The following is a 19,220-nucleotide window of genomic DNA, read 5'->3' on the forward strand; positions in this document are numbered from 1 at the left end:
TAGTGAGAGGCTGAGTGGCCTTTAGTATTGCTGGTCTTTTTTGACTCGAACAGCTCGAGTGTAACCTAAATGCACTGGGGGGGTTGCGGTGGTCCTGCATCAAAAATTTCTTCAGATTTGTGTTCTTCACACAAAATGAGGCAAGGGCTTCAAATTTCAGCCCCAAAAAATGTTTAGAAATATTTTTTTTCTTTAAATGAAAATTGAATCCGGGTCCAGAGATCAGGTCGTCGGGGCCCCTGCCTTTGACTGCTGCCCAATCCACTATGCACCGGCCCCTTACGGATCCTCCTGCAGGTGATGGGCCCACGGGAGGATGTCCCCATGTCGCTCGTTCGGGCTAAGCCCGGCCAGGCCCCATGAGGGGAGGCCCGGCCACCAGGCACTCGCATTCGAGCCCCAACCCCGGGCCTGGCTCCAGGGTGGGGCCCCGGCTGCGCCATGCCGGGCGACGTCACGGTCCTTGATTTTAATCTATTCATAAAGGGCTTTTGAACCACTCTTAGTCTGACCCGTCACCCAGGACCTGTTTGCCTTGGGAGACCCTACCAGGGACATATAGCCCCCGACAACATAGCTCCTAGGATCACTCGGGTACTCAAACCCCTCCACAACAATAAGGTGGCGGTTCAAGGAGGGGTAGGATTAACCAGTTGTTCGTTTTAGTCTTTTCACAGGATTTCTTGACAATAAGAAAAATGCATTGCCTGCTTCTCACACACACACACGATACAACAAGCTCCTCAGCATTATAGAATACAGGATTTGTTGTTGTGATTGGCCTGTCCATGACCCTTCTGAGCTCTGACTCAGACCTCCTGAGCTGATCAGACTGGTCAGACAGACCAGTGCAGTCCTGAGCACAGCGACTGCCCCTGGGGCTTGTATAATTATTGTTGTGGGTAGGTACTGCTAACAGAGACTTTTGACATTTATAAAAATCAGGATATGTGCAGCATTGGGCTAGAAAACATTTCTGCAGTATCATAATAGCTTGCTGGAAACCCATGAAACCTGTTCAAAATTTAATTTGTGTGCAGAACATATCCTTGCATAGTATGGCTTTTTTTTAGCCACACACCGCCTTTCACTGTAGGTGGACCACTCTGGAAGCCACTAAATGCTAACCAAACCCAAAATTAACTTCAAAGCAATCAGTCTGCTACTTTATGACCTGTCACTGATTTCCAGACTGAAACTATTAAGTACGTGTCAATAACAGATAGCATTAAACACACAGGAACAATGTGAGCTGTCTTACACTGAAATTGTCTTTATTCCTGTAGTTTCAATGCAAAACCATCCACCGTCTTCATAAAGTATATGTCTCTGAGCAGGTCTCTTGTTAACAGGCAGGTTTCCTCAATTTTCCATGTTACATTCAACATACATTATGTTGTAGGCACAAAAAAGTGCATAAGCCCTGAGGCAGCTTGTGTTGTTTCCTATGTCATGCGTTTGTGTGCATCTCACAGAAGACCTTGCTCAGAAACCCGTGTATATGTTCTGCAATGCTCATTAGCCATCTAGTCAATTTTCGGTTATGCCTCTTGTCTCCTCCTGTCTTTGGCTTGTAATAATAGGATTAAAGTAATGGACTATCACAATGTTTTTGGCAGTGCCAAGGTGTTTAAACTAAATAAAAGATGGCGAGTTTTAACAGTAGGGATCCTCAGGAACACAGTGCTAATCAGACCTTAAATACTGTACCTCAGCCTTTGGTACCATCTAAGAGATGGGAAGATAACTGGCTTAGCACTGTAGATGTAGTGGATATCCCAACAAAGCCCATCTCGTCTCCTTCCGGTTATATGTAAGCCATAGTCCATCTCATTTAGAGTGCAGATTCTCTGCAAAGAAAGTCTGTAAGAAAGTAAGCCATAGTCCATCTCATTTAGAGTGCAGATTCTCTGCAAAGAAAGTCTGTGACAGACAAATTGAAAAAGAGGGAGTGGAGATTGATTCCTCCTGTCAAAGTGCAGCAGCATACTTTCTCTTGGCTTGTGAAGCTGGTGGTTATTTGCAGTTCCTTACAACAACTCGGGTTAGTAAGCACCACTGAAATCTGTTGACCATGCCATGATTCAAATGAGAGGAAAAGAGAGTTGATAAGAATGCAGATGGGCTCATCTTGGGTGCCATTAGTTTTTATGTGCTAAAAGCCATAAGCTTTATGAACTTTTTCCTCTCTTGGATTTGCCTCTGGGGCTAAATACAGGTGCCATCTTGCTGGCTAAACTTGTGTGGGCCTTATACACTCTGAGAGGAGAGTCTGCAGACACAATAGGGCTCAGAAACCATTTGTTCTCTGCAATAATAGATTTTTTGCCAGTAGGGGACAACACAACAACGTGTAAACACAGTATTGATGTATTATCAGTTTTTAAGGTTGTTATGCAAAACGTTTCCAATTTATACATTCAGTAAATACAGAGTGCTTACTTGTCTGTCTACTTATTAGTGCTGAACAGGTAGTGTCCCACGAGTTTATCATATATATCATTTTTAAATGAAGCTGATAAGAATTTATCAAAACAATATACAGCACTAGTGGACCATGCAACCCAAACAATGGCAAAAAGGCTCTGTGGAGCTGGTGAGGCTTCTCAGTGGGTTCATCACCTTTCGCATTATACAGTATAGTAATTAAATATATTGTTAATGTAAATACATTAATTAGAGCAGCTTTATATAACCTGTCATTAAAGCTGAATGTGTTTTTAAGTAGGGTTAGTGCATTAATAACAGCTTTACCATTATCCTAGTAAACAGGCTGACCAGTTTCGTGCTAATGTGGTATCTGCTGCCTTGATATAACTGTATGTAAATGCAGGAAATAATATTTACATAATTTTCTCCTTTTTTCTATTTTCTTCTGATATGTATTCCCACTTCTGATACCAAACATTTACCCCTGGGAGGTAGTGAAGAATCAGAGGGAGAAGATTAAGTGTGCTGGTTGCCATGTGCACATTTTTAGAGCATTATACTGGATGACTTGACTTTGAAAATGTAATAGGCTCCCTAAACTCATCACATCCTTGTATAAATTTTGTCTGTCTTAAATCTACTTGTAGTTATTTGGCCAGAGGTGAGAGTTCACTCTTCAACTTTCATCCATTTGTGTTTATAAAGAATCCCACCTGCATGAAAAAGGACAGAAATACTAACACAAGCAGCTGGGATCCTTTTGAACAGACGCTGCAGCTATAGAAGCAGAGATATTGGCTTTTTGCTGTATTGCAGGCCCATCTAAATAATAGCAGTGCCTGAGGTGCATTGGGCCAGTGGGTCATAAATATGTAACAGATGATCCCTGAGATACAGACTGGAATAGAACAGAGAGGGGCCCTCATTGCCAAACTGTAAAGCACATAAAGTTCTGGCAGGTTTAGCCTTCAGCAGTTGGGTGAAATAAGCAGAAGGCACTTTGCCTCAAAGGCTTGGCATGTGACATTTCCAGCTTGTTTGCCAGTGCAGGTACCTTTTTATTATAATAAAATGTCAGCCTTAAAAAAGCAAGTCAACAGTGAACATGTGCTTGTCCTCATTAACCAATGTCACCTTGTGGCTGTGTAGTAGGAGTGGAGCTCGCTCTCTCTGGTTTTGTGGGTTACAAGAAAATATTAAGGATGCGTCAGGTGGTTTATGTAAATCCTGGAAAACTGTGCATATGTGATTCAGTACAAATCCAATTAATGTTGCATGGGTGAGAAACAGGCCGTATGTTTGAGCAGCTGGCACTTTCCAGTGGTCATGTCAGAGTGTAGGCTGTGGCCATAGAAAGACTTGAAAGACCCCTGTGACATGTGAGGTGGGGGTTATGTGATGGATAGAGACAGCCCAAGGCGTCAGTTGGCTGTTTTTGGTAAACTTGATAGCTTGTCTACTTGTAATATAAGAATCTTATCAGTGGAGTAATACATAATACAAAAATATGAGTACAAATTACCAGAATTCTGATTGTCTGCAGCCTTTTGGTTGATGCAGGGGTGGGGTGGGAATTGTTAGTCCAGACAATGTTCTGAAGAGTCAGACCAAGGTTGCTCACCGTCCAGTTCATTTCAGTGACAGTGATAAAGGTCACATATAGACAAAGAAAAACCCTGAATAAATGAGTTGTCTCTTGCAGGATGACAGTGCCCCCAATCCATAGGCCCAGAGGGGTCACTGAATGGTTTGATGGGTATAAAAATGATCACAGTCACCAGATCTCATCCCACTTGAACACCCGTAGGAGATCTGGGTTGATGTGTTAGACAGCATCTCCACCACCATCATAAAAACACCACATGAGGGAACATCTTTGTAAAAATGGTGTTCATCCCTCCAGTAGAGTTCAGAGACTTGGAGAGTCAATGCCAAGGTGCACTGAAGCTGTTGTGGCACATGGTGGCCCAGCACCTCACTGAGACTCTATGTTGGGTTTTTCACCTGCCTGTATGTCCAACACATTTGTTCTCCAGTGGCACCTGAAACTCGAAGTTAAGGTCCTAATTTACTCCGATTCTGCAGTGAACATGATGTGAATGTTTAAAAATTGTGTTAAGGAACAGGAGCACTATTTACTAAATTGTTAAAGACTATTGCTTGTTAATGTGTTTGAGTATTGATTAAGGAAACTGAAAATTTCAATCACTGCATTTCGGTTTTGTTTGATGAATACAGAGATTGGTTGACATCAATTACCAGAGGTTTATGCTGTGGTACTGTGTACACAGTAGCCCATTTAAAGTTATTTAAGCATGTTTGTTTGCCACCTGCACTGAGTTTATCTCAGACTCAAGAACCACTTTCAGTTCAGGCATAGAGAGGATCAGTCTGAGAGATCATGAGCACTGTGTGACTCACATACCACTGCAGTTGTAGTGAAGCCTGTGGTTTCAGTGAAATCATACATCATCCCCACAGCACTTACATGTCAAAGTACATAGTAGGCATTCTCCTGCCCAGCCTCCCCTCTTGACTCACAAAGTAAACTGACCTGAACAACTAAGCTATTGTGGAGAAGTATAACAAAGCAGTTTTCTTCTTCTACCTTACAACTTTCTCTACATCTCAAATTGATTAGATTTTTTTTTGTTTAATCACACGAACCTTTCTACTCATTGTCTTTCTGTCAATTTATCATTTTGTATATATATTTCTGTCTGTGATTTACGTCCAGTCTCCCCTCTCTTCATTCTGTCCATTTGTGTTGCAGCTTTGCTTTATCACACTGCACAGTCAATATGGGCACTACACTGGATTACTCTATACAATGAATGGTATAGGCTGAAATCCTCTGCTGGAGACTGGCGATGCTCAGGCACTCAAGTATGGACACGCAGCCTTCCAGAGGGCACACATACATGCACATACACACAGATGAACAGGCTTGACTGTAGTGCTCCAACAAGATTTGTTTGCTCATAGCTTATATTGTGTCTTTCAGTAACTCCAGGAAGTGAGATACTTAAATTTAACTAGAATTGCTATCTTGTAACGGTGAATAATCTTCTGAAACGGCTTCTACAGTGAGACAATTTTTCCAACAAAACTGTCAAAAAAACTATAGAAAAACTCCATAAATTTGTATTTTGCATCATATCAACCATTATCTACTGTTCATAATCTGAGTACTTCTAATTTGGACCTGGCTTCCACATGAGGAATTACCTGGATTTCCTAGGCTCTGGTGCTGTCAAGTTTTGTGTCAAGTCTTTGTGTCCTCACTCTTTTGTTTTTTACCAAGGAGAATATATTGTAGGTAACATTAGCAGACTTTTCTTTTGCTAGCAAGGACAGAAACCTTCACTGGTTAAAATGACAAACATGATTAGCAGCATATCATATCAACTTTAGCTAATTACTCTAATTGGTTGATGACAGGCCCAATTGAAACTTTTGGCTCTTGCCTGGTTTATAGCCTGCGTAGCCGTTCTGGTACTCGGCAAAAAAAACAAACAACCTCCATCACCACTATACAGTTGTGACTTCTAGTCAGACAAGTCATACCAACAGTTATTCCCCAGTGAAATAATTGTGCTAATTTTAAAAATAAAAGACTAGTTAGACATTTTGGAAACGGAGAGTTTTTTTTGCCCAGAGTTAGACCAAAAGATTTTTGTTACTCTTTTTTATGTACATAAATATGAAACAAGAACCAGGAGACAGTTAGCCTAGCTTCATGCAAAGACTGGAAGCAGGAGCAGCTGCTTTAGCTGTGTCCAAAGATTTAAAAAATATCCTCCCACACAAACTTCTAAAGCTCACTAATTTAGTGGTTGCTTTTTAGGCTGAGATCCAGTCTAGCAGTCTCACTGCATTTGGTTGTAATGCTAAGATAAGCTAATCTCATGGTTCTATTTCAGTATTTTACATTTATGAGTGAAAATTGATAAAGAAAATGAATAAATGTGTTTCTCAAAATGTCATACTGTCTCATACTGTTGCTTTATCTTTTAATTATACATTTAATTTCATCCTATTAATTACAAAATGAATTCCTCCAGCTATTACTGTATATTAATCCACTTTTAACATCCTAGACAGAATGAATAGTGGAGCTGCAACTCAGGTCTTTATTGAGATTTATCTCTTTTCATTTCTAGCTTTCTAAATCTGGCCTCCTTCTCACTCCTCTATCCTGATCTTTCTCAGTTTTACTCCCTGGTGGCCTTTTCTCTCCATCTGTAGAGGTATTGCTGTTAAAACTTTGAAGAGGGTGGTGTAAACTAATTCAGAGTAAAATAATGAAACTGCTTGGCTCTCTGCAGGTTTGAACCAAGCCCAGCTGCTAAACAAATGTACAGCTAGGAGAGTGAAGAGTGATACGGAAATAGAAAGATTGACTGTGTTATTTAGTATACAGAGTGGATCCTTAATGAGCATGGGGAGGATTGAGACAAAAGCAGACACCTTTCTGCTCTTGCTATAACTCTAGATTAGAAGAAAAGGTGGTGATAAAATAGTATTTAATGTGGCTACACTTTTGTTAATCTAAGAAATTTGGTACAGAAAAGAAAGAGATGGAGTGTCATCATCTCGAACAAAGATGTGTGGGCAGGTAGGTGTCATAGTTTTTCCCTAATTCCTGTTTTAAACTTTTATTTTGAAGGGACTTCCTGTGTTGTGTCGCTCTTAGCTACCTCAGTTTTATTCTGGCCATTGATTACCACTCATTACTTTCACTTGTTGCTCATTGTCTTCATGCCTCAGCCTTTATATTCTCCTCACCTCCCTCAGATCGCTGGCTTGCCTTGGCATCACGCTTCACTTCTGCTCTTGTTTTTGTCTTCCTTTTCATGGCGTTCTCCTGTTTTGTTGGGCTCCTGTTTTCCTGTAGGACTCTAAAACTTGTACCTAATCTCTGGGCTCTAGAGTTTGATTATTTTGGACTCTCATTTTCTACCTATGGTGTTTGGTTTCTTGCATCCTTTGTTCTCTCTGCTTGTTAGACTTGTTACTTATGTTTGTAGTCTCCTGATATCGCTCCCTGACAGTTGTGGTTAGTTTGCTGTATTTCTGTACTTTTCCATACATCCATCCATCGTTGCCCGCTTTATCCGCGACCGGGTCACTGGGGCAGTAGCCCGAGCAGAGCCTCCCAGACTTCCCTCTCCCCACACACCTCCTCTAGCTCCTCAGGAGGAAGACATAGTCTGCCCAGAGGGACATGCCCGGAATACCTCCCCAGGGAGGCATCCAGGGGACATCTTAACAGGTGTCCGAGCCACCTCAACTGGTTCCGCTCAATGTTGAGGAGCAGTGGCTGTACTCTGAGCTCCTCACGGGTTCGCACCCTATCCCTAAGGGTGCACCAAGCTACTCTCCGAAGGAAACTCATTTCTGCCGATTGTATCCACGATCTCATTCTTTCGGTCATGATCCAAAGTTCATGGCCAAAGGTGAGGGTAGAAACGTAGACTGACCAGTAAATTGAGAGCTTCGTCTTACGACTCAGCTCCTTCTTCACCACAATGGACCGGTACTGGACCGGTACAGAGACTGCATTACTGCGGATGCCACACCGATCCGTCTGCTCCATTTTTCCCTCACTCGTGAACAAGACCTCGAGATACTTAAACTCCTCCACTTACGGGGACCAACTCGCCCCCAACCCAGAGAGGGCAGTCCACCTTTTTCTGATTGAGAACCATGGCATCGGATTTAGAGGTGCTAATTCTCATCTCCACTGCTTCATGCTCAGCTGCAAACTCCTCCAATGCATGCTGTAGGTCTTGAACTGATGAAGCCAACAGAACCACATCATCGACAAGAAGGGGTTGAGATTCTGCGGCCACCAAAACAGACGCCTTGCGTTCCTTGGTGGAGTCCAACATGCACCAGAAACAGGTCTGACTTACTGCCAGCGATGCGAACCAAGCTCCTACTCTGGTTGTACAGGCAACGGACAGCCTGTAATAACGTACCCCATAATCCCGAAGTACCTCCCACAGGATGCCACAAGGGACACAGCTGAATGCCTTCTCCAGATCCACAAAACACATGTAGACTGGTTGGGCAAACTCCCATGAACCTTTTTATAAAGGGGGACCACCACCCCAGTCTGCCAGTCCAGTGGCACTGTCCCCAAACTCCATGCAATGCTGCAGAGGCATGGCAGCCAAGACAGCCCCACAACATCCATAGACTTGAGAAACTCAGGGTGGACCTCATCCACCCCCAGAGCCTTGCTACCGAGGAGTTCCTTAACTGCCTCAGCAACTTTAGCTAGGGTAATGGACAAGTCCCCTCCTGAGTCCCCAGCTCTGGCTTCCTTTACAGAAGGCATGTTGGCGGGATTGAGGAGATCTTCAAAGTACTCCTTCCACCGGCCGATGACATCCTCAGCTGAGGTGAGCACCACACCACCTCCACTGTAAACAGTGTTGGTAGAACACTGCTTCCCCCTCCTGAGCCACAGGACAGTTCTCCAGAATCTCTTTGAAGCCAAACAAAAGTCCATGGCTTCATCAAACCCCTCCCAGGCCCGAGTTTTTGCCATGGTGACTGCCAGAGCTGCGTCCCACTTGGCCTGTCGGTACCTGCCAGCTGCTTCAGGAGTCCCATGAGCCAACCAGGCCCAATAGAGCCCCTTTCTTCAGCTTGACGGCATCCCTTACTTGCAGTGTCCACCACCATGTTTGGGGATTGCCACCGTGACAGGCATCAGAGACCTTACGCCCACGACTCCCAGCAGCCACCCTGACAACAGAGGTGTGGAACATAGTCCATTTGTACTCAGTGTCCCCCCCTCCCTCGGCACCTGTTTGAAGCTTTGTCGTAGGTGGGAGTTGAAGACATCTCTGACAGGGGCCTCTGCCAGACGTTCCCAACAGACCCCTCACTATACGCTTGGGCCTGCCAGGTCTGTCCAGCTTTTTCCCCCACCATCGAATCCAACTCACCACCACGTGATGATCAGTTGACAGCTCAGCCCCTCTCTTCACCCAAGTGTCCAAAACATATGGCCGAAGATCCGAGGAAACGACCACAAAGTCGATCATTGACCTCCGACCTAGGTTGCCCCGGTGCCATGTGCACTGATGGACACTCCTATGTTTGAACATGGTGTTGGTTATGGACAAACCATGACTAGCACAAAAATCCAATAACATCTCACCACTCGGGTTCAGATCAGGGAGGCCGTTTGTCCCAATCACGCCCCTCCAGTTATCACTGTTGTTGCCCACATGGGCATTAAAGTCCCTCAGTAGAATGGCAGAGTTCCCCGTGGGAGCGTTTTCCAACACGCCCCTCAGGGACCCTAAAAAGTTTGAATACTCTACACTGCCATTAGGTGCATAAGCACAAACGATAGTGAGAGACCGTTCCCTGACCCGAAGGCGTGGGAAATGACCCTCTCATCCACCGGGGTAGACTCCAACACCTGACGACTGAGCTGGTGGGGCTATGAGCAAGCCCACACCAGCTCGTTACCTCTCACCCTGAGAAGCGCCAGAATAATGGAGGGTCCACCCTTTGTTGAGAAGAATGGTTCCAGAACCCAAGCTGTGAGTGGAAGTGAAACCGACTATATCTAGACGGTATCTCTCAACCTTCTGCACCAGCTCAGCTTCCTTCCTTGCCAGTGAGGTGACATTCCAAGTCCCAAAAACCAGTTGGCGTCCAAGGTTTGGGTCGCCCAGGCAATCGGCCCCGGCCACTGCCCAAAACATAATGCACCAGCCCCTTACGGCCTCTCCAGCAGGTGGCTCCACGTTATGGTTTCGGGTTGAGCCTGACCAGGCCCTGTGGGTATAGGCCTGGCCACCAGGCGCTCACATGCGAGCCCCTCCCCCAGGCCTGGCTCCTGGGTGAGGCCCCGGTGACCCCATACCAGGTGGGGTAAACGTGAGCCTTGATTTTTTTTATTCGACATAAGTGGCCTATGAACCCCCCTTTGTCTGGTCTGTCACCAAGGACCTGTTTGCCATGAGAGACCCTATCGGGGACATATAGCCCCTGAAAACATTGCTCCTGGGATCATTCAGGCACTCAAACCCCTCCACCACATTAAGGTGTCGGTTCCAGGGAGGGGCTTTTCTGTACTTTTATGTTGCATTTAGTCAGGTTGAGTTTTTGAGTTTGCTGATCTGTTTGTTGTAGGCCTTTGCTTTGTGTGGCTGATATTAACAAACCAGCAAGAATGGACCCAGCAGACAAGGACAGAGAGGGGTGGTCCAGGTTCTTCAGGCTCAGGAGAAAAAAATAGCTTTAGCTGTCATTCATTTCTGTTTCTTTTGTGTTTTTGATGACTGTGCTAGACAAGGTCAAGTTATCTTTAAGTCTCCATAATCTCAAAACCCATGCTGAGATGCGTCTAATGAAAATATCAGGCAAATCTTTTCATCTGCTGGGACATACTGTATTCCTCATGATGAGAGAGCTGTTCTTTATGTATAAATTTGGAGGAATTGCCCTTTAATGGAAGACTTAGTACAAATTATCTTGATCAATTTTCTTGATACATCCATTATTTTAGATGGACTGTGTCTGTATGGTCATTTCTGTGGTATGCCTTCTACTTCAAAGTCCTTTTTTTTTCTTGTTAGCCCTCAACACACATTTCCATCTGAGTATGAGACTAGCTCTCTTCTTTAGAATGGTTCTTTTCTGCAATTTAAGTCACATCCAGAAGTCTGGAGTATATCATCAACACTGATAAGAAGATATCTCTGCTCCTCCCTCTCACAACACTAGATCAGACTAGATGTACAGGCAGTCTCATACACAAACACACACACACACACACACACACAGACACAGAAATGAGATATTCTCAAGTCATCTACTCCGTGTGCTCTGCATTCTTGTCATTCATAAAAGATCAGAGCTTTGCTACTTCTGTAGTAGCAGCTGGCTTCCTTATGCATTCTTGGTAACAGCGAGATAGGCTGTTAGAGTGTCTTCCTTTTGTCTTTGTCTCTCTCACACATACACGCTCACAGTTCTGTACCCCACTGGGAGTGTTTTCAAGTTTGTTGCACATTTGCTATTTCCTGAATCAGCTGTAGAGCTCTGTACAACTGGAATATTAAAACAGAACTGCATCAGGATTGTCCAAACAACCAAAGTCTGTCTGTTATCTACAACTTCAGTGCTCTGTGGACAGCTCTGTCCAGCTTTAATACATGCATGACAGCAGTGTCCTCTATGAACCATGAGAAGGGACTCCCAGAGAGTCATCTTTTCTGGTTAGTCAATATCATGATGTCTTTCAAAACCTATCAAAATATCATAATATGCTTGAATAAAATCACATTTCTTTTGGGGATGTGATCATTAAGATTATTGCCAACTTGATGATGTTTTTCTTCAGGGACAGATGACGCTTGTGTGTTGATTCCCAATTCACAGCAAATTGGCTGCTTCTAAAATGTTCAAAGGCTTCTTATAAATGAGTAGTTGAATGAACTGTGTTGTCTCCATGTCCTTTGCCTTTCCAGAAACTGTTTGGTGGCCATGAACCATCATCTGTTCAGCTCTGGGTCTCCTACAACCGTCAGCCAATGAAAGCTGCCCAGTTTATGACCCGCCATCCAATCACAGTGAGTCTCCTTTTTACATGTTGAGTAATGATTTCAAAGTGAATAATTTCTGAAAGCCTAATCAGTGGACTAAATGATGTGATGGTTGGCTATTTTTTGTGCAGACTGAAATGTATCGGTTACAGCATCTTAAGATGTAGGCAGGTGGAGGCTTGCTCTCAGTTCAACAACAGCACCTCCACAAAAGCACTTGGGCCTGTATTTATCAAGCATCTCAAGATCACTCCTAGGAGTTGTGCTGAAAGCTAACTTAGGACTAAAAAATGTCTTACCTCAGAGTAGGACTTAAAAGTTATTTATGAAGCGTCCTCCTCTCCCTTTCAGGAACAGGTGTGATGTCACTGCTTTGCAACACAAAGCTGCAAAGGCATTGTTATACTGACGTGATGTAGTTTTTCTGACAGTCGGGGTTTGTAGTTATAGACAGTGGAAACTGAAATGTTTATCAGTGTCACTTGTCAAGTGAAGGCTTTATGTGTATAGACAAGAAGCTGGTAACAGAAAATAACACGTTCATTATATGCTGTATTAATGTGCTTCAGTTCTCTTTCTGCAATAGGCGGCAAGCTTATTGGAAAGCCATTCATAATGTGACTTACCTGTGTGAAATCATCTTTATCAGCCCTACCCTATTGTCTCTAATTCCCTATAATAAAGCTGTGGAACAGGGGGAACATATTTATTTAAAGATAAAAGTTTCAGTCCACTTTCACTGTCACTTGAATCGTGTGTTGCTCCACTTGGCTGCTGAATCCAGTAAATCAAGGATCATGTAGTTCACATCTGCTTAAGTGTTAATGCTGTGAGAATGTTTTAAATTCACAGAAATGCCCTTGTTGGTGCTCGGGGCAGTAATTTTAATGTGTGTACCATTGATTACTGCAACATGTCCAAGGAAACCAGCAATTTGGCTGATTAACAGTGAGTGGCCTTGAAATGAACGAATTATTAAAGCGAAAACTGTTGGCCTTAACAGACTCAAATCATTGTTGCTGGACCTGCATAAAATGTAGCCTAAAGATGCAGTGACTGCAGTTTCAGGGGAGACACCATGTGTTCTTTTTGTTGGAATAATTGCATCTTGCAAAATATCCGTCACAAAAACTATTCTACTTATGGCCATACTGCATCTTTTAATGAGCTCAGCCTCATTGGGTGTAAGTAAAACATCTCTCATCCTGCTGAGTCTGTGCTTATCTCTCTCTGGACACCACCTCCTGGCAGCTCCTAGCTGGTTAGGACACCTCTGGACCTGGCATACATTTTGGTGGAGATGGGAGTGATTTCCTAAGTTAGGAGTACTGATAAATTGCTCTTACTTGTACTCCTAAAAGTAGGACCAAAAATGCATCATTCTGAGAATTTTTGGCCAGTTAGGAGTGATTTCCTACTTTGAGATGCTTGATAAATATGGACCCTGGCCTCTGAGTTAAGTGATTTGACTGACTCCCATCCAGCCAAAAAGAAAACAGAACAAGAATTACCACATTGCAGTTATATGCCTCTGCCAACCAGTCCACTGGAATGGGACAGATGTGATATCACAGTGGCCATGACCACTGACCATAAAAATTTAATCGGTACCTGGACACTTGTGTGAAATTGAAAGAAATTCCCTCAAGATATTGCTGACATCTCGTTCACAATAATGTGACGTGCAGATGGAAAACCCAAAAATATCAAGCCTCCGGCCATGGCTGTTGCTGGCATGGAGCCATAAAAATGATAATGTGAGTCTAATAATATGAGCTTACTCCTCAGCCTAACCTAAATATTTTAAAGTCAAGTTTCAAGACCTGCCTTTATAGGATGTTCAGAGTGTGTCCCATGGTCTTCTTCAACGAATGAACTTGTTATCACCTTGTAGGCTGTGGTGTACCATTGAAAGCAGCAGAAGAAAATTTTGTTGTTTACAGTATTTTGCCACAGAAAATGCAAGAAGATCTACTTTGATAGAGATCTACTGTACTTTGTACAAATTAGATGCAAACCATGCAGAAGATGTTTAAACTCAGAATGAACCTGATCATGAGGAATTTGGTCCTCCAGTGTATCATAGTCTGTGACCCTGTACAGATCAGAGTTGGTCTCATTACACCTCCAGCTCTGCTCCACTATTCCAGTACACTGTTGTTTCCATTCATAAAATATATGACACCATCACTTTGGTGGAAGAACCACCTACACCCCCCTACCTGCCTGTACTAGTGATATCCCGTCTTTTCACATTGTGTCCTCAGTCACTTAAAGATGACCTCCTCTCTCTGCATCTTTTCCTCACAGGAGTACTACATTGCAGATGCATCTGAGGACCAGGTTTTTGTGTGCGTGAACCACCGGAACAATGTCACACATCTTTACATCTCAGATACACAGGGCCTGTCCTTTTCCCTGTCACTGGAGAATGTTCTGTACTACAACCCTGCAGGCTCTGGCAGCAACACACTCATCAGGTACAATACACACACATTATCTTACATTTGTCAAAAACTTGTTAGGTTTGCTGGTGACAAAGGTTCAGTGAGAACCTCTCGTTAGCAAAGTGCCAATATCACTAAAACTGCACTGACCCACTTCGAATAAAACCCTCTGCCTGCCACAGTAACTCAGCCACTGCTGGATCTGACCTGGACGCTGTGTTTTCATGGCTTCATCTGTGGTGGAAGAAGTATTCAGGTTTCTTACTTCACATGAAGATTGCCATTTCTGTCTTCACACTTATCTGATAGATCTGGCAGTTTTCACATCTCTACTTTAAGGGTGTGCAAAACGTATCATCGATGATAATATATTAACTGCTGTTTTAATGATGTGCCGGCTGGTAATAATGAGTTTGTCACTAACTTTACAAAAACATGCCTTGAGAGTCCACACATTCACATCGTCATGTAGCCTGGTTGGAGAGACTTCTGCTCCTGCACTTTGAAAGTGCATGGAGTATGTAGCCTACATGATCAGTGCACCAAAAGTTAAGCGAGTGTAGTTGCCTGAAAATGAGCGAACAGATGGGGCCAAGAGACTAAATACTGACACCAAAAGCCTCGCAATCTACGTAGTTAATTTAATTGTGAGACGCAGGTCATCCTCACTTGCACAGAGGTATTTTGGCTTTGAAAGATGGATTTTGCTCGAACAACAGTAATCTGGAAACGGTTTGAAATTGGTTACTGTTAAAGCAAACATGATAGCTTGTTTCACCATCTGTGTGCGTACTAACCACCGCAGAGTATATGCAGACTATAAAAAGCTTCAGCAGTCAGCTGCCAACGACAGAAATAAACCAGCCAAGGTACCAGAGCAAAAACACACTCAGCAAACTTTAGCACAATCATTCTGCAAAGTCATTTCAATGTTTGTGTATTGTTGTACTTTAATGTTTAATTTTTAAGTAAAATCGCTATATGAAATCTGTTGTTTCCATTAATATCATTAGTAAGCTATTTCCATCCATCCATACTCTGTACTGCTAATTCCTGAATAGGGTCACAGGGGGTCTGAAGCCAATCCCAGCTGATAATGAGTGAAAGGCGGGGTCCACCCTGGACAGGTCATCAGTCTATCACAGGACTGACATGTAAACAGTCATACACACTCACTCACTCCTAAGGGCAATTTAGAGTCACCAGTCAACCTAAGCTGCATGTCTTTGGACTGTGGGAGGAAGCCGGAGTACCTGGAGAGAACCCACGCAGGGAGAACATGCAGACTCCACACTGAAAGGCTGACAATTATTGACACTAAGCTCATACAAAGATAATCTATGGCCAAAAACGGAGTACTTTTGTGACAGATGTTGTGTGGGATGCAGTTGCTCCATCCACAACAAGAACACATGCTGTCTCCACAGAAACCATGTTCATTTAATTATGCCATTATTATTAAAAGGAACGGTGTGGCCGTGCAACAGTGGTGATTTATTAAAGCTGACAGCTTCAGCCATAATAAACTTTGCTCGCTTTCAGCTCAACAGAATTCCTTCACCATGTAGTGTGATATCAGTGACAAGCTAGCTTCATTTATGGAAATTGCAGGTTTTCCTGGATTTGTTGGAGACATTGACTGCACACTCATTAAAGTCACTGCCCCACAAAGTGACAGGGATGATGAATGCACATCAAAAACATGATCACAGCATTAGTACTCCAGTGGTTATGGATGACAACATGTGATCTTTGATTTAGTGGATCTGCACGCAGCTCGAACATCCTCAGTTAGAGCACACTAAAGCTTTTATTTGAAAACAATCATGTACCCCTGGATACAAAGCTTTATTATAGGATTTAGAAAAAATGCAGAGTAGAGTCACATTACAAGTGTCTTTCCAATAAGCTACAGAATTGGTTAAAAACAAGTATAGTGCCAAAATATTCTAAGCATGTTAACTTTTGTTACCAGCTTTTTGCCTAAACACATACAGGTGCTAATTTCCGCATTTCAGTTTTCCCACTGTCTAAAACTACAAACCTCTATTGTCAGAAAAAGATTGCACCACGTCACTATAACGTCGACTCGACTGTTGTAAAACGGTGATGTCACACTTGTTGTTTGTAGTCGAATTTCTGCTCTCTGAATGTCCAGAGTCCTGCTTTGAGGTTGTAGTGTCTTTAGTCGTGTTACGGCCCTGGTCTTTTCACCCATCCCCTCATGTCTAACCTTTATTCCCCCTTTTGTCATGTGCTATGTAATTTAATTTGCTGTTGATTTTATGCAGTAACTTAATAAGACATAGTGTTATAGTAAACTGTTATACAGTAAATGTTTGTAATAGGTTGTACACTAACATTTAATTAAATCTGCAAGAAAATACGTGGAGCCTCTTTGCATATAACACAGGGTAAGTACTGGATGGCTGGCTACTGCCTAACTTACTATTCAAGCCAAGCCAAATTTTCTACATAATAGGCTGTGCATTTTCTTAACCAATACATGGTGTAAATAGACTACGTTTAACTCCATGGATGCACTCAAAATCAACAAGACCTGACTATCAGTGTGTCTGGCAATTAAGTTGTGCATGCTTTAGCATGGAAGGCAAGTTTAACACTTAAAAATAAACCTGTTAAGTAGAAGGTTAGCCCACTTAGCTGGCTGGGCTAATGACATTTCAGTAAAGCTAAACCCTCATAATACATAACATTACACCACCTTGCTCCTGAGAGGGCACTGGCTGCAGACTGTGAAAGTGCAGGGTGTCCCCACTGTATACCTACAGTACAAGTTAAGCACTATCTGCAGCCTTGCTAGTAATTGAGGTGTTCCCATAGTAACCCCAGGAATTGATTCTAGTTCCCATTACAAATGCTTAACACTGACTATGCAAACGCTTTGTAAACACCAATCTGTAAGGGTTCCTTATCTAAGAAACAGCATTGGCTAATCTGATTCTTTGGTCCGATGCTCTGTCAGACCTCTGAGCTCTGTATTTCTTGTTTTCCTGCTTGCCTAATCACATCACAAAGATCCATTGTTGTTTTGACAGAAGCACTGTTGCTCAGGTATGCCTGCCACTGATGATTCTTTTGTTTGCCATGGTGTCTTCTGTTAATGAATTGAGCTGTAAATCTTTGTTCTTTTTGTGTCTTAGTCCTCATGTACTGTATTTTTGGTAAACATAAAACATTGGATGTTCAACAGAAAGGTAAAAATATGTTTGCTCTATGTATGCAGTCTATTTTTTGTCACATCAGTTCTGGGTAATGAAGTTTCTTGCTTACCTCTGCTGTGTGTGAACTGGCCTTGGGCAGCTATAAATTTCAAAATGCTAACGTATTTGGTATGGCCTTGTCAATTTTGTGTTTTTGAGCCAAGTGAACTGTATATACCATAATAAATGAATCAGCAAAACATTTTCTCAGCTGTAGTGGGGCTGGAATTATCACCAAAAGTATAAATTGCTTCTTAATTTGGACCATTATCAGGTATTGTGACACAAAGACAAAAAAATGTAAGTCCTCCTCAATGCCATTATGTATCTCATCTGTGTTTCAGGTACTTTGCCAATGAGCCTTTTGCAGACCTGCACCGTGTTGAGGGCCTGCGAGGTGTCTTCATTGCCACGCTCATCAACGGCTCGGTTAGTGAGGACAACATGCGATCCGTCATCACTTTTGACAAGGGAGGGACATGGGAGCTGCTTCAGCCACCAGCTGCAGACAGCCTGGGAGGAACTGTGGACTGCCAGGTACGCTGGCAAACCCACATCTTTAATGGGTCTGCATTTTTATTTGCAAGCATCAGACATCGCTATCCACTTCTGTTATCATTGATGTGATTAGTTATTTTTCAACTTGTCAGACTCAGAAGCACAGTATCTTGCACAGCTGCTCATGTTTTCACCCATCTGTACTACCACAGAGAGTACATGACCTCTGCTTTGAAACCATGCATAGCAGCTGTAAAGAATAATGTGGCTTGGTTTTGCAGATGTCTGGATGTGCCTGTGTGGGGAATAGGATGTATGGCTTCATTCTTGCATCTACTGAAGTGATTTAATTTATTAGGCTGTTGGAAGGAAATTAATGAACAAGAGTTCTGATAACTGATTAAAGGTTCAAATCATTTATACTTTACATTCTATTTATTTAGCAAGAATACCAAACAATTGCAGATTTCATCTTCTAAAATGTTACTGGAGTTTAGGCAGCATTTTGTGCTCATATGACTTTCCATTGCAGGCAGTCTGTGACATTTTAGGAAGCTCTCTACAATATAGCATTGTCAAATATTTACATTATGCAGTTGTATCTTAAATGGAAGCTTGTTATTTACTGGCAGCGAGGAGCCTTGCAAATATTAGTCGAATGCTAGCTGGCACTTTTTAGCAGCAAATACAACCACATAACAATGGTTAATATACAGTATATCACAGAAGTGAGTACACCCCCTCACATTTTGTAAATATTTAAGTATATCTTTTTATGTGACAACACTGAAGAAATGACACTTGGCTACAATGTAAAGTAGTGAGTCTACAGCTTGTATAACAGTGTAAATGTGCTGTCCCAATGAACTGTAGCTCCCCAGTGCCGGCAGCACTCATGCAGCCCCAGACCATGACATTCCCACCACCATACTTGACTGTAGGCAAGACACACTTGTCTTTGTACTCTTCACCTGGTTGCCGCCACACACACTTGACACCATCTGAACCAAATAAGTTTATCTTGGTCTCATCGGACCACAGGA

At 42.8% G+C, this 19,220-nt stretch overlaps 1 protein-coding gene across 1 annotated transcript in view; it reads left to right on the plus strand.

The window, feature by feature from the left end:
• sorl1 (sortilin-related receptor, L(DLR class) A repeats containing) overlaps positions 1-19,220 on the plus strand; it is a 108,361-nt gene that overhangs the window by 44,463 nt on the left and 44,678 nt on the right. Inside the window, exons 7-9 of the mRNA XM_020619076.1 lie at positions 11,934-12,035; positions 14,319-14,488; positions 18,024-18,216. Coding sequence (XP_020474732.1) covers positions 11,934-12,035; positions 14,319-14,488; positions 18,024-18,216 — 465 coding nt within the window. The remainder of the gene's footprint in view (positions 1-11,933; positions 12,036-14,318; positions 14,489-18,023; positions 18,217-19,220) is intronic.

Source organism: Monopterus albus, unplaced genomic scaffold (genome assembly GCF_001952655.1).
Source record: "Monopterus albus unplaced genomic scaffold, M_albus_1.0 scaffold214.1, whole genome shotgun sequence".
NCBI lineage: Eukaryota > Metazoa > Chordata > Actinopteri > Synbranchiformes > Synbranchidae > Monopterus > Monopterus albus.